The sequence below is a fragment of the Scyliorhinus torazame genome, chromosome 6, assembly GCF_047496885.1.
Source record: "Scyliorhinus torazame isolate Kashiwa2021f chromosome 6, sScyTor2.1, whole genome shotgun sequence".
In the NCBI taxonomy this organism is placed as follows: Eukaryota; Metazoa; Chordata; class Chondrichthyes; order Carcharhiniformes; family Scyliorhinidae; genus Scyliorhinus; species Scyliorhinus torazame.
In genome coordinates, this window is record NC_092712.1 from 114,195,746 (window position 1) to 114,209,422 (window position 13,677).

At 45.6% G+C, this 13,677-nt stretch overlaps 1 protein-coding gene across 1 annotated transcript in view; it reads left to right on the forward strand.

Moving 5' to 3' along the window:
- akap9 (A kinase (PRKA) anchor protein 9) overlaps positions 1–13,677 on the forward strand; it is a 395,737-nt gene that overhangs the window by 38,479 nt on the left and 343,581 nt on the right. The window contains 1 exon segment of the mRNA XM_072508693.1: positions 5,775–5,930. Within this exon segment, the coding sequence (XP_072364794.1) occupies positions 5,775–5,930 (156 nt within the window).

The following is a 13,677-nucleotide window of genomic DNA, read 5'->3' on the forward strand; positions in this document are numbered from 1 at the left end:
CAGCAGGAAGTTAATTAGGCTCAATAATAAGATTGGTAAAGCTATTTAAAGACAAATTTGCTGAGGTTTATTGTTGCCTGTCAAATTAAGTGAAAACTCCGCAGGTCTCCCATATCTGCTGAAAACCACCCAGTTAAACCTGGCAGCTGATAAGGGGATCTGTCTGAACTGGTGTTACTTTGGATCTGACCTGCATAAAAATTGAATCTATAGTGTTTTGATTCAGCCCGAATAATTTGGAAGTTCCAAGGCTTAGGCTTTAAAAAAATTAATTTATTGGATGTGGACGTCACTGGCTAAGCCAGCATTTATTGCCTCTCCCCAGTTGCCCTTCAGAAGGTGGTGGTGTGTTGTCCTCTTGAACCACTGCAGTCCTCGAGGTGTAGTACACCCACTGTGCTGTTAGGGAGGGAGTTCCGGGATGTTGCCCCTGCGACAGTAAAGGAACTATGATATATTTCCAAGTCAGGGTGGTGAGTAACTTGGAGGGGAACCTCCAGGTGGTGAGGTTCCCAGGTATCTGCTGATCTTGACCTTTTAGATGGTAGTGGTCATGGGTTTGGAAGATGCTGCCTAAGAAATCTTGACGAGTTAGCACCTTTTAGATGGTGCACACGGCTGCTGTTCATCGGTGGTGGAGGGTTGGAATGTTTGTGGAAGGAGGAACAATCAAGTGGGCTGCTTTGTCCTGGATGGTGTTGAGCTTTTTGAGTGTTGTTGGAGCTGCATTCATCCAGGCAAGTGGCGAGTATTCCATTACACTCCTGACTTATGCCTTGTGGATGGTGGACAGGCTTTGGGGGATCAGGAGGTGAGTTACTCGCTGTATGATTCCTAGCTTTTGACCTGCCCTGGTAGTCACAGTATTAATGTGGCTAGTCCTGTTCAATTTATGATCAATGGTAACCCCCCAGGATGTTTTTTTAAATGTAAATTTAGAGTACCCAATTCCTCCCACAGTCCAAAGATGTGCAGGTTAGGTGGATTGGCCAGGATAAATTGCCCTTAGTGTCCAAAATTGTCCTTCGTGTTGGGTGGGGTTACTGGGTTATGGGGATAGGGTGGAGGTGTTGACCTTGGGTAGGGTGCTCTTTCTAAGAGCCGGTGCAGACTCGATGGGCTGAATGGCCTCCTTCTGCACTGTAAATTCTATGATAATCTATGATTTCTTCCAATTAAGGGGCAATTTAGCCTGGCCGATCCACCTACCCGGCACATCTTTTGGGTTGTGGGGGTGAAACCCACGCAAACACAGGAGAATGTGCAAACTACACACGGACAGTGCAGTGACCCAGAGCCGGGATCGAACCTGGGACCTCGGTGCCGTGAGGCAGCAGTGCTAACCACTGCACCACCGTACTGCCAACCCCTAGGGTGCTGATTGTGGGGGATTCAGCGATGGGAATGCCATTGAACGTCAAGCGGTAATGGTTAGATCCCTCTTGTAGAAGATGGTCATTGCCCGGCAGTTGTGTGGCGCGAATGTAACTTGCCATTTGTCAGCCCAAACCTGGTTATTGTCCAGGTCTTGCTGCATTTGGACATGGACTGCTTTATTGTCTGAGGAGTTGCAAATGGTGCTGAACATTGTGCAGTCATCCGCAAACATCCCACTTCTGACCTTATGGTGGAAGGGAAGTCATTGATTTTTTAAAAATTTAGAGTACCCAATTATTTTTTCCCAATTAAGGGGCAATTTTGTGTGGCCAATCCACCTAGCCTGCACATCTTTGGGTTGTGGGGTTAAAACCCACACAGACACGGGGAGAATGTGCAAACTCCACACAGACAGTGACCCGGGGCCGGGTTCGAACCCGGGCACTTCATCGCCGTAGGCAGCCCTTCAGGAGATCATTGACGAATCGGCTGAAGTTGGTTGGGCCTAGGACACTATCCTGAGGAACTCCTGCAGTGATGTCCTGGAGCTGAGATGATTGACTCCAATCACCACAATCCTATTCGTTTGTGCCAGGTATGAATCCAACCAGTGTAGAATTTCCCCCCTGATTACCATTGACACCAATTTAGATAGGACTCCTTGATGCCATACCTGGTCAAATGCTGCCTTGATGTCAAAGGCAGTCATTCTAACCTCACCTCTGGCATGCAATTTAAAAAAAAATAAAAAAAAAATTAAATTTAGAGTACCCAATTATTTTTCCAATTAAGGGGCAATCTACCTAACCTGCAATCCCCTTCATCTGAGATATCTTCAGGTGCTACATTAATGGCATAGAAGGGATGTCAGTGACGGTGATGGATTCATCTCATTGGACCTTGGATGCTTTTTGGTGCTGTATACCCAGAGAGATTGCTGCTAATGATTTAATCTGCAGAGTTTTCATAGGCTGCAAGATAAATTGTAGTTCTAACTCCCTTTTAAACATGGTGGCAGCTCCTGCATATCCATCTGCTGTCCTTGAAGGTGGATAAATCATCATAGCCCGTGGATTGTATCTCAGGCTCTTGAAGGAAGCCAGGGAGGAAAGAGTGGATCCTCTGAGGATCATTTTCCAATCCCCGCTAGATACAGATGAAATAGCAGATGATTGGAGGTCTGTGAATGTAAAGCATTAATAAAAAAGAGAATGAGGTATAGGCCAGAAAACTATAGGCTGGTCCATCTGACTTCAGCGGTGGGCAAATTATTGGAAACGGTTGAGAGACAGGGTAAACTGTTACTTGGAAAGGCACGGTCTGATCAGTGGTAGTCAGCATGGCTTTGTTAGGGGAAGATCATGTTTTACTAACTTAATAGAATCTTTTGAGGAAGTAACAAGGAGGATTGATCAGTATAGTGCAGTGGATATTGTCTACATGGATTTCAGTAAGGCATTTGCCAAGGTCCCACGTGGCAGACTGGTCAGAAAAGTGAGTTCTCATGGGATACACGGGAAGGTGACAGGTTAGATCCAAAATTGGCTCAGTGATGGGAAACAAAGGGTAATGGTTGATGGATGATTTTGCGAAAGGAAAACCGTTTCCAGTTGGTTTCCACACTGCTCATTGCTGGGGCCCTTGCTGTTTGTTGTATATATTAAAAACTTAAATGTGAGTGGATGGGAAATTTGCAGATGACTCAAAAATTGGCCATGTAGCTGATAGCAAAGAGGATAGCTGTTGACTCCAGAATGAAATTAATGATTTGGTTGAGTGGGCAGAGAAGTGGCAAATGGAATTCAATCTGGAAAAGTGAGAGGTAATGTATTTAGGGACAACAAACAAAGCAAGGGAAGATATGGAAAAGGGTTCAGGAAGGGAGAGATCTTGGAATGCATACCTACAGGTTCTTGAAGGTGTCAGGACAGGCGGACAAGGTGGTCAAGAAGGCATATTGAATGCTTTCCTTTATTGGGCGAGGTATTGAATACAAAAGCAAGAATGTAATGATGGAACTGTATAAAACTTTGGTTAGGCCACAGCTGTAGTTTTATGTACAGTTCTGGTCACCTCATTACAGGAAGGACATAATGGCTCTGGAGAGAGTGCAGAGGAGACTTACAAGAATGTTGTCAGGGCTTGAAAATCGCAGCTATGAGGAGAGATTGAATAGACTAGGGTTGTTTTCCTTAGAACAGAGGGGTGACCTCATTGAGGTGTACAAAATCACTAAGGGCCTGGACAGGAAAGACTTGTTTCTCCTGGCTGAGGGGTCAATTACCTGAGGACATAGATTTAAGTGTTTGGATTAGAAGGACATAAAGAAAAGCTTTTTCTTCCAAGGAATGATGGGCATCTGGAATTCACTGCCTAAGTTGGTGGTGAGACAGTACCCTGCAATGCTATGGACCAAATGTTGCAAAATTGGATTAAAATGAGCCGTGAGTTTCCCCCCACTTTTTTTTGGCTGGCGCATACACGATGGGCTGAATGGCCTCTTGGTACACCATAACATTTGTCTGGTTCTATGGGTGATGCAGGCCTTCCCTACATCAGATCTGTGTCACTGTAATTAATTGGCTGGCTGCCACCTGATTGGTTTCAGCCAGTCGCCATAAACCTGTGCCAGATTCTCAATGACTTCTGGTGGGCCTCACGGTGAGAACGTGAAATTCTGCTCAAGGTGCTGGTGCATCTGCGCTAAAGGAGTTAGCATTGCTAATATGAGGGCACAAAAACTTTGATAACAGCCTAATTTGAGCTACCAAAATATTCTGCTTTTGTTTCTGTCTTTAAAGTTTTTTGTTGTGAATATTGGACATGATTTTTACTTGGAATTTAATACTTTTCTACAGCAATGAATGACTATATCAGTTTTTGCAAGTAATTTGTGGGCTGAACTGTCTAGCTTACATCACTCCAGTTTTGTTTTGATTACTGAGCAGCTGATGTAACAGTTCCATTGTTGATGCATGTGGCAGGGGTGGGGTACTAAGCATTGTTTTTAAAATGTCTAAACTTGATTTTATTAGCAAGCTTTGTCTTTATGTAGAAGTCTATGCAATCTTAACTAGTGTAAAATAACCATAAAGGATTATCCGACTTGTTCAAAACATGATGGTAGTAAGCTATACTGCCAGTTCAGCTATCCTGCATTCCTAAAAAATGGCATGTGAAACAAAAATCACTTTTCCAGAAGAGAACCGTAAATTAAGAATGGGTTAGTTTCCTGAACTCTATTTTTACATCTATTGTTGCCTTGGACCTAACTGGCCCAAAAACCATCTTATCAATTCTTACTAGCTCTTAATAACGTAACTCTTAATAACACATGAGCATAGATTGACCATTTGGCTCTTCATGCATGCTCCACCATCCGATAAGATCGTGGCTGATCCGGTTGTGATCTCAACTCAACTTTCCTGTCGGCCCCAAAATCTTTGGCTCCCTTGTCTATCAAAAATCTGTCTTAACGCAACATTTAATAAATGAAATGACTCGGCCTACACTGCTCTCCAGAGAAGAGAATTCCAATGATTAATGACTCTCTGAGAGGGGGAATTTCTCCTCATCTCCGTCTTAAAAGGGAGACCTCTTTTATTCTTAATCTGTGACCTTGGTTCTAGTCTCCCCTACAAGTGACAACATCCTCCCAGTATCGACCCTGTCAAGTCCCCTTGGATCTTGTATGTTTCAATAGGATCACCTCTCATTCTTCTAAATTCCACTAGGAATAGACCCAACTGGTTCAACCGTTCTATGTCGGATGAATCCCACAAATTAGTTGAATGAACGATATCCTTGCTTTTTCTAATGTAATTATATCTTTTTTCAAATAAGGAAACTTATGACTTCTTAACTTTGCCACTCCCTCTCGCTTGCCACTTCCTTCTCCTGAATCCTCCGTGTTAGAGAGGGCCTGGGCGAATGGCTGTGAGAGTGGCTGCAAGTGGGAGGGCCAACGAGGGAAACTGCAAAGCAGAGGGCCATGCAGGGAAGCAGCGAGTGGGACTGTTGGGGTGGGGGGGGGATTGAAATGCAGGAGAGGTGGTGAATGATAAGGGTGGGTAAAGAGCCGGCGAGCAGGCAGGAAACCGGTGACTGGGGGTTTGCTTTTATAAAATAATCTGCATGCTCAGTAATTGTGAAAACAAAAGTTGCAGCAGTGCTATTCGGGGAAGGTCCCTAATTTATCAACTGCTCTAAATGAAAACATGCTTTCAATGGGGAATATCTGCATAGTAATTCTGTGTTATGCATCTCATAGGTAAAATATGAAAGGTGTAAAAGGTCCCATGCAAGAAATTGCAGATTAATTGAGCATTCTTCATTGTATAAATTAATTGATAAATTAATAGATGATTTTATCCTGTATAATTGTATTCTTCACACAGCTCCAGGATTTTGAAGCTGCAGTCAAACAGAGAGATGGTATTATCACTCAACTCACTGCTAATCTACAGCAAGCTAGGAAAGAAAAGGATGAGATTCTGCAAGAATTTTTGGATTTAACAGAACAAAGTCAAAAACTCCAAATTCAATTTCAACAGGTAAAATTCATTGTTACCAGGTTTTTTTATTCTTTCGCAGGATGTGGACATCGCTGACTAGGCCAGTATTTATTACCCATTCCTAAATTGCCCTTCTGAAGGCTGTCGTGATCCACTTTTTTGAATTAGCTACACCAACAGTGCTGTCAGGGAGGGAGTTCCAGGAGTTTGACCCAACAACAAAAGAGAATTGCATTTTTCTGCTGGTCACTGAGATTTGCGCACAAGCCTACAAGCTGGTAATTTTTCACTCTTCGGAGTTTTTCACAGGCAAGTGAAAGTGATAGGTTCAAATTCTGCTCCAGGATGTAAACCCACAATTTATGCTGACACTGCAGTTCTGTTGAGGTACTGAATTTTGACATTTAGACTGAGGACCTTGCTGTGAATTTAAAGATGAGCAAAGATTTTAATCAATACTTTTTCCCTCAACCAGCACCACCTGTAAACACATTTGTGAGTCAATTATTCATTTATTTGTGGAATTATGCTATGTGGGAATTGGCTGCCCTGTTTGCCTGCATCACTATGCAGGATGCTTAAATTCATTGGTTGTGAACTGCTTTGGCATATTATGAAGACCTGAGCCACACTGGTTCTTACTGAGGGGTTTACCTCAAAATATTGTTTGGAATTATTAATGTCTTTAATAATCTGTTGCAAATTGCAGTTGAATTAAAGGTTAGATTTGAGATAAAAATTTACCCATTGGGTTGATTAATTTACCTCATGAAGGAGTGTTAATTCTTGGCATCTCCACAAAATGTTGGAATAGCTTCAACTTAATCTGGCATTAAAGAATGCTATTCACCTCCAATTTCATTTCTCTGCCGTACTGGATTATTAGAGGTCCCTGAAATTCAATTTTCCAAGTTGCAATTCCAAACTCATACTATTGCCATTTAGCTGTTATTAAGCTTTATTTAGGCTGCCAGCTTTCCAACTGAATTTGTCGTCTCCAGACTCAACTATTATAGCTCTTTCCTGACCAGGCTACTATTTTGTATCCTCTGTAAACTTGAGTTCATCCAAAACTTTGCTGCCTTTAGCTTAACTTGCACCAAGTTCGATCTACCCATTATCACCCATGTACTCTCAACTTTATTAGCACCCAGTCCGGAAAAGCCTTGAATTTAAAATCCTTATCCTATTGTTCCAACCCTCCATTGCCTCAGCGTCTCTTTCTCTGTACCTCCTCCAGCCCTACAAACCTTAAAAGATCTGTTCCTCCAATTGAAGTATCCCCAATTTCCCGTACCCCATCATTGATGGTTATGCCGTTACCTGCCCAGGCTTCAAGTTGTGGAATTCCCTTCCTAAACCCCCCTATTTGATTTGAGGTTATTTATTCTAATATTTCTTGGTGTCTTGATTTCAGATTTTGTTAGGTAAAGCACCGTGTGACACTTTTACCTTGTTGCCCTGTAAATTATTGTTGCTGTCAGATGGCAATAGTTTTAAATTCAAGGTCCTCCCCATTGAGTCTATTTCACCATTGATACCTCAACAGATTAGCTTAGATCAGGTCGTCTAGTCTAGGTCTGTGATTGATATCCAAGAGGTGAATGTTCTGCTGAATTTGCATGTGCACCTACCAATTCCTTGCTAACTGATAGGTTCTTTGTTGCTTGATGAGGAAGGTGAGGGACTGCCACACCCCATGAAAGCAAATTGTAGCGTCTGACACATAACAGGCCGAAACATTCAGTGTGATTTAAGGAAAATTGGTATTTTACTGGACTACTTTACAGCAGTCAATGCACCATCAAACACGTTTTTGAGCAGTTACATAGGAGTATTTATTATTGTAGGTAAGGCAGTTTTTTCCAGAAGAGTCATTGTTGTCCAATCTCATGGTTTTAATGTATAATTTTATGAAAAAAGCAAATATCTACACCCAGCACAGTGTTTCCTTATGAACTGAAATTTATTAATAAATTATTTCCCCCAGTACTGTTGCACCTATATTTGGTTTAGTATAAGAATGTTTGCCCTCCTCCCCACTTGCTTCCCACGCTCCTTAAGTCTCACTTACAACAATGTCATCTCTGAAAGCTTTGCTCAATGAGATGATTGCCTACATCGGTGTTTGGAGGTTGCCTTGAATCAAGCACTGAAGGTGATTCAATTCCCAAGTCCAGTGAGTATGCAGCACTGAAAGAGGCCCAATCGTGTTTGCGCCAACCATCAATCACCTGTCTATTCTAATTCCATTTTCCAGCACTTGGCCCATAGCCTTGAATGCTATGGTATTTCAAGTGCTCATCTAAATGCTTCTTAAATGTTGAGGGTTCCTGCCTCTGCCACCCTTTCAGGCAGTGAGTTCCAGATTCCCACCACCTTCTGGGTGAAAATGTTTTTCCTCAAATCCTCTCTAAAACCCCTGCCTTGACCTTAAATCTATGCCCCCTGGTTATTGACCCATCTTGCTATCTTCCATGTCCCTCAATTTTATACACCTCAATCAGGTCCCCCCTCAGCCTCCTCTGCTGGAAGGAAAACAACCCCAGCTTAACCAACCTCTCTTAATAGCTGAACCACTCTAGCCCAGGCTACATCCTGGTGAATCTGAAACCAAAAGAGAAAATGCTGGAAAATCTCAGCAGGTCTGGCAGCATCTGTAGGGAAAGAAAAGAGGCCAGATGACCCTTTGACAAAGCTAAAAGACATAGAAAGTGGGAGATATTTATACTGTAGGATGAGGGAATGAAAGATGACTCATAGCCACAGAAACTAAGGGAAAAGAGTGCCAATAGCCACAGAAACCAAGGGGAAATAGTGCTAATGACAGTCCCCTGAGAAAATAAAAGGTGTGAAAGGCCAAACAGAGGGGTTAGCTGTGACAGATGTAGTTGTGGGGGGAGGGGCGACATGGGTGGGAGAGAGGAAAAATGTGAAAAGGGGGGGGGGGGGGGGGGGGGGGGGGGAAGCAGAGAGGGGATAAGATGGGGGGGGGGGTACATATATAAAGAAAGACCAGAAAGAAAGAAAAGGTAAAAAGACAGTGAGAATGAAATGGAATGTAAGCAAAGGGGTCGAGATGGGGTGGAGTTGTTGAATTCGATGTTGAGACCGAAAGGCTGCAGAGTGCCTAACCGGAAGATCATATGCTGTTCCTCCAATTTGTGGTGAGCTTCACTGGAACATTACAGCAGGCCAAGGAATACATGTGGCATAGGAGCAGGGTCTTGTGTTAAAATGGCAAGCAACGGGAACGGCAGGGTACTGAATGCGCACAGACCAAAGGTGCTTAGCAAAGCGATCACCCAGTCTGCGTTTGGTCTCTCTGATATAGAGGAGACCACATTGGGGAGCAGCTAATGCAATAAACCACATTGGAAGAGGTGCAAGTGAAACGCTGCTTAACCTGAAATGGATATTTTGACAGTAACTCCATTGCAGTGTTAATGTAAGCCTACTTGTGACAATAAAGATTGTTATTATTATTATACCTCCCTCAGCCAGATCAGGGCCCTCTGGCACTTTGCCTCCTCAATCCTCTGAAACTCCTACACGTTCAAAAAAACACCTCATCCCTTCATTGCCCACCGGAGGCTCCGAATTATACAATCTCTGGTAAAAGGCCTCAAAAACCCGGTTCTCCCTCTTTGGCTCCGTTACTATCGTGCCCCTATCATGTCTTACCCTCCCAATTTTCCTCGCTGCCACCTGCCTCCTCAACTGGTGTGCAAACATCCTGCTAGCTTTCTCACCATACTCGTATACCGTCTGTCTGGCTCTATGCAATTTCCCCACCACGTTTCCTGTGGACACCAGCCCAAACACCATTTGGAGCCTCTGCCTCTCCTTTAGCAACATCTTCTCAGTGCCACCGAATATCTCTGGTCCACCCTCAGAATGTCCTACACAGGCCTGCTCCACCCTCTCCCTGTGCGCAGGAATCAATATAAATTCCCCCCTTACCACCGCTTTCAGAGCCTCATATAACGTAGAGCGGCAAACCTTCCCTGTCTTATTCTACTCCACATAATTCGGGATGGCCATTTTCACCCTTTTACAAACACCAGCAATCCCACATCCATCCTCCACTGAGCTGCTGAGCTGAGCCTCATCCTTGCCACCCACAAGTCCACTCAATGCGGCACGTGGTCCGAGACCACAGTCGCTGAATACTCCGATACAACCACTCCCACCAATAGCGCCTTTTCTAAGATAATGAAATCAATGAGGGAGTACACCCGGTGAGCATGCAAGAAATAGTAACACTCCTTCACCCTCAGCCTCAAACCACCACGGGTCAGCCCCCCCCCCCCTCAAGTACATTCCATACACCTCAACAGCTCCTTTGCCATGGCCGAAAGCTTCAGGGAGCTGGGGCACATCCAGTCCTACCTAGGATACTGAACAGTACTTAACCCCGCTTCCTGTAATCATCCAGTGTGTGTCCAGGTCTGGAATCTTCGCTAAGACTGGCCTCAGAAAATCCATATCATCACAATTTGGTGCGTATACATTCACTAGTACCACTGGCGCCACTCCAGCTTCCCACTCGCCATCACAAACCTACCCCCAGGGTCATTTGGGCTGGTTTAGCACAGGGCTAAATAGCTGGCTTTTAAAGCAGGCCAAGTAGTGCGGATTCAATTCCCGTACCAGCCTTCCCGAACAGGCGCCGGAATGTGGCGACTAGGGGCTTTTCACAGTAACTTCATTCATAGCCTACTTGTGACAATAAGCGATTTTTATTTCATTTCATTCCATCTTTCATTTATTTATTTTTTTATTAAATATTTTATTGAAAATTTTTGGTCAACCAACACAGTACATTGTGCATCCTTTACACAATATTATAACAACACAAATAACAATGACCTATTTTATAAACAAAAAATGAATCCCCCCCCCCCCCCCCCCCCCCCCCCCCCCCCCCCGATCCTGGGCTGCTGCTGCTGCTGCCTTCTTTTTCCCATTCCGTCTATCTTTCTGCGAGGTATTCGACGAACGGTTGCCACCGCCTGGTGAACCCTTGAGCCGACCCCCTTAGGACGAACTTAATCCGCTCTAGCTTTATAAACCCCGCCATGTCATTTATCCAGGTCTCCACCCCCGGGGGCTTGGCTTCTTTCCACATTAGCAATATCCTGCGCCGGGCTACTAGGGACGCAAAGGCCAAAACATCGGCCTCTCTCGCCTCCTGCACTCCCGGCTCTTGTGCAACCCCAAATATAGCCAACCCCCAGCTTGGTTCGACCGGACTCCTACTACTTTTGAAAGCACCTTTGTCACCCCATCCAAAACCTCTGTAGTGCCGGGCATGACCAAAACATATGGGTATGATTCGCTGGGCTTCTCGAGCACCTCGCACACCTATCCTCCACCCCAAAAAATTTACTGAGCCGTGCTCCAGTCATATGTGCCCTGTGTAATACCTTAAACTGAATCAGGCTTAGCCTGGCACACGAGGACGAACGAGTTTACCCTGCTTAGGGGCATCTGCCACAGCCCCTCCTCGATCTCCTCCCCCAGCTCTTCTTCCATTTCCCTTTCAGCTCATCTACCATAGTCTCCCCTTCGTCCCTCATTTCCCTATATATATCTGACACCTTACCATCCCCCACCCATGTCTTTGAGATCACTCTGTCCTGCACCTCTTGTGTCGGGAGCTGCGGGAATTCCCTCACCTGTTGCCTCGCAAAAGCCCTCAGTTGCATATACCTGAAAGCATTCCCTTGGGGCAACCCATATTTCTCGGTCAGCGCTCCCAGACTCGCGAACTTCCCATCCACAAACAGATCTTTTAGTTGCGTTATTCCTGCTCTTTGCCACATTCCATATCCCCCATCCATTCCCCCGGGGCAAACCTATGGTTGTTTCTTATCGGGGACCCCCCCAAGGCTCCAGTCTTTCCCCTATGCCGTCTCCACTGTCCCCAAATCTTCAGTGTAGCCACCACCACCGGGCTTGTGGTGTAGTTCCTCGGTGAGAACGGCAATGGGCTGTCACCATAGCCTGTAGGCTAGTCCCCCTACAGGACGCCCTCTCTAATCTCTTCCACGCCGCTCCCTCCTCCTCTCCCATCCACTTACTCACCATTGAAATATTAGCGGCCCAATAATACTCACTTAGGCTCGGTAGTGCCAGCCCCCCCCTATCCCTGCTACGCTGTAAGAATCCCTTCCTCACTCTCGGGGTCTTCCCGGCCCACACAAAACCCATGATGCTCTTTTCAATCCTTTTAAAAAAAGCCTTCGTGATCACCACCGGGAGGCACTGAAACACAAAGAGGAATCTCGGGAGGACCACCATCTTAACCGCCTGCACCCTCCCTGCCATTGACAGGGATACCATATCCCATCTCTTGAAATCCTCCTCCATCTGTTCCACCAACCGCGTTAAATTTAACCTATGCAATGTGCCCCAATTCTTAGCTATCTGGATCCCCAGGTAACGAAAGTCCCTTGTTACCTTCCTCAGCGGTAGGTCCTCTATTTCTCTACTCTGCTCCCCTGGATGCACCACAAACAACTCACTTTTCCCCATGTTCAATTTATACCCTGAAAAATCCCCAAACTCCCCAAGTATCCGCATTATTTCTGGCATCCCCTCCGCCGGGTCCGCCACGTATAGTAGCAAATCGTCCGCATACAAAGATACACGGTGCTCTTCTCCTCCCCTAAGTACTCCCCTCCACTTCTTGGAACCCCTCAACGCTATCACCAGGGGCTCAATCGCCAGTGCAAACAATAATGGGGACAGAGGGCATCCCTGTCTTGTCCCTCTATGGAGCCGAAAATATGCAGATCCCCGCCCATTCGTGACCACGGTCGCCACTGGGGCCCTATACAACAGCTGCACCCATCTAACATACCCCTCTCCAAAACCAAATCTCCTCAATACCTCCCACAAATAATCCCACTCCACTCTATCAAATGCTTTCTCGGCATCCATCGCCACTACTATCTCCGTTTCTCCCTCTGGTGGGGCCATCATCATTACCCCTAACAACCTCCGTATATTCGTGTTCAGCTGTCTCCCCTTCACAAACCCAGTTTGGTCCTCGTGGACCACCCCCGGGACACATTCCTCTATTCTCATTGCCATTACCTTGGCCAGGACCTTGGCATCTACATTTAGGAGGGAAATAGGTCTATAGGACCCGCATTGTAGCGGGTCCTTTTCCTTCTTTCAGAGAAGCGATATCGTTGCTTCAGACATAGTCGGGGGCAGTTGTCCCCTTTCCTTTGCCTCATTAAAGGTCCTCGTCAGTACCGGGGCGAGCAAGTCCACATATTTTCTATAGAATTCGACTGGGAATCCATCCGGTCCCGGGGCCTTTCCCGCCTGCATGCTCCTAATTCCTTTCACCACTTCTTCTACCTCGATCTGTGCTCCCAGTCCCACCCTTTCCTGCTCTTCCACCTTGGGAAATTCCAGCCGATCCAAGAAGCCCATCATTCTCTCCCTCCCATCCGGGGGTTGAGCTTCATATAATTTTTTATAAAATGTCTTGAACACTCCATTCACTCTCTCCGCTCCCCGCTCCATCTCTCCTTCCTCATCCCTCACTCCCCCTATTTCCCTCGCTGCTCCCCTTTTCCTCAATTGGTGTGCCAGCAACCTGCTCGCCTTCTCCCCATATTCGTACTGTACACCCTGTGCCTTCCTCCATTGTGCCTCTGCAGTGCCTGTAGTCAGCAAGTCAAATTCTACATGTAGCCTTTGCCTTTCCCTGTACAGTCCCTCCTCCGGTGCTTCCGCATATTGTCTGTCCACCCTCAAAAGTTCT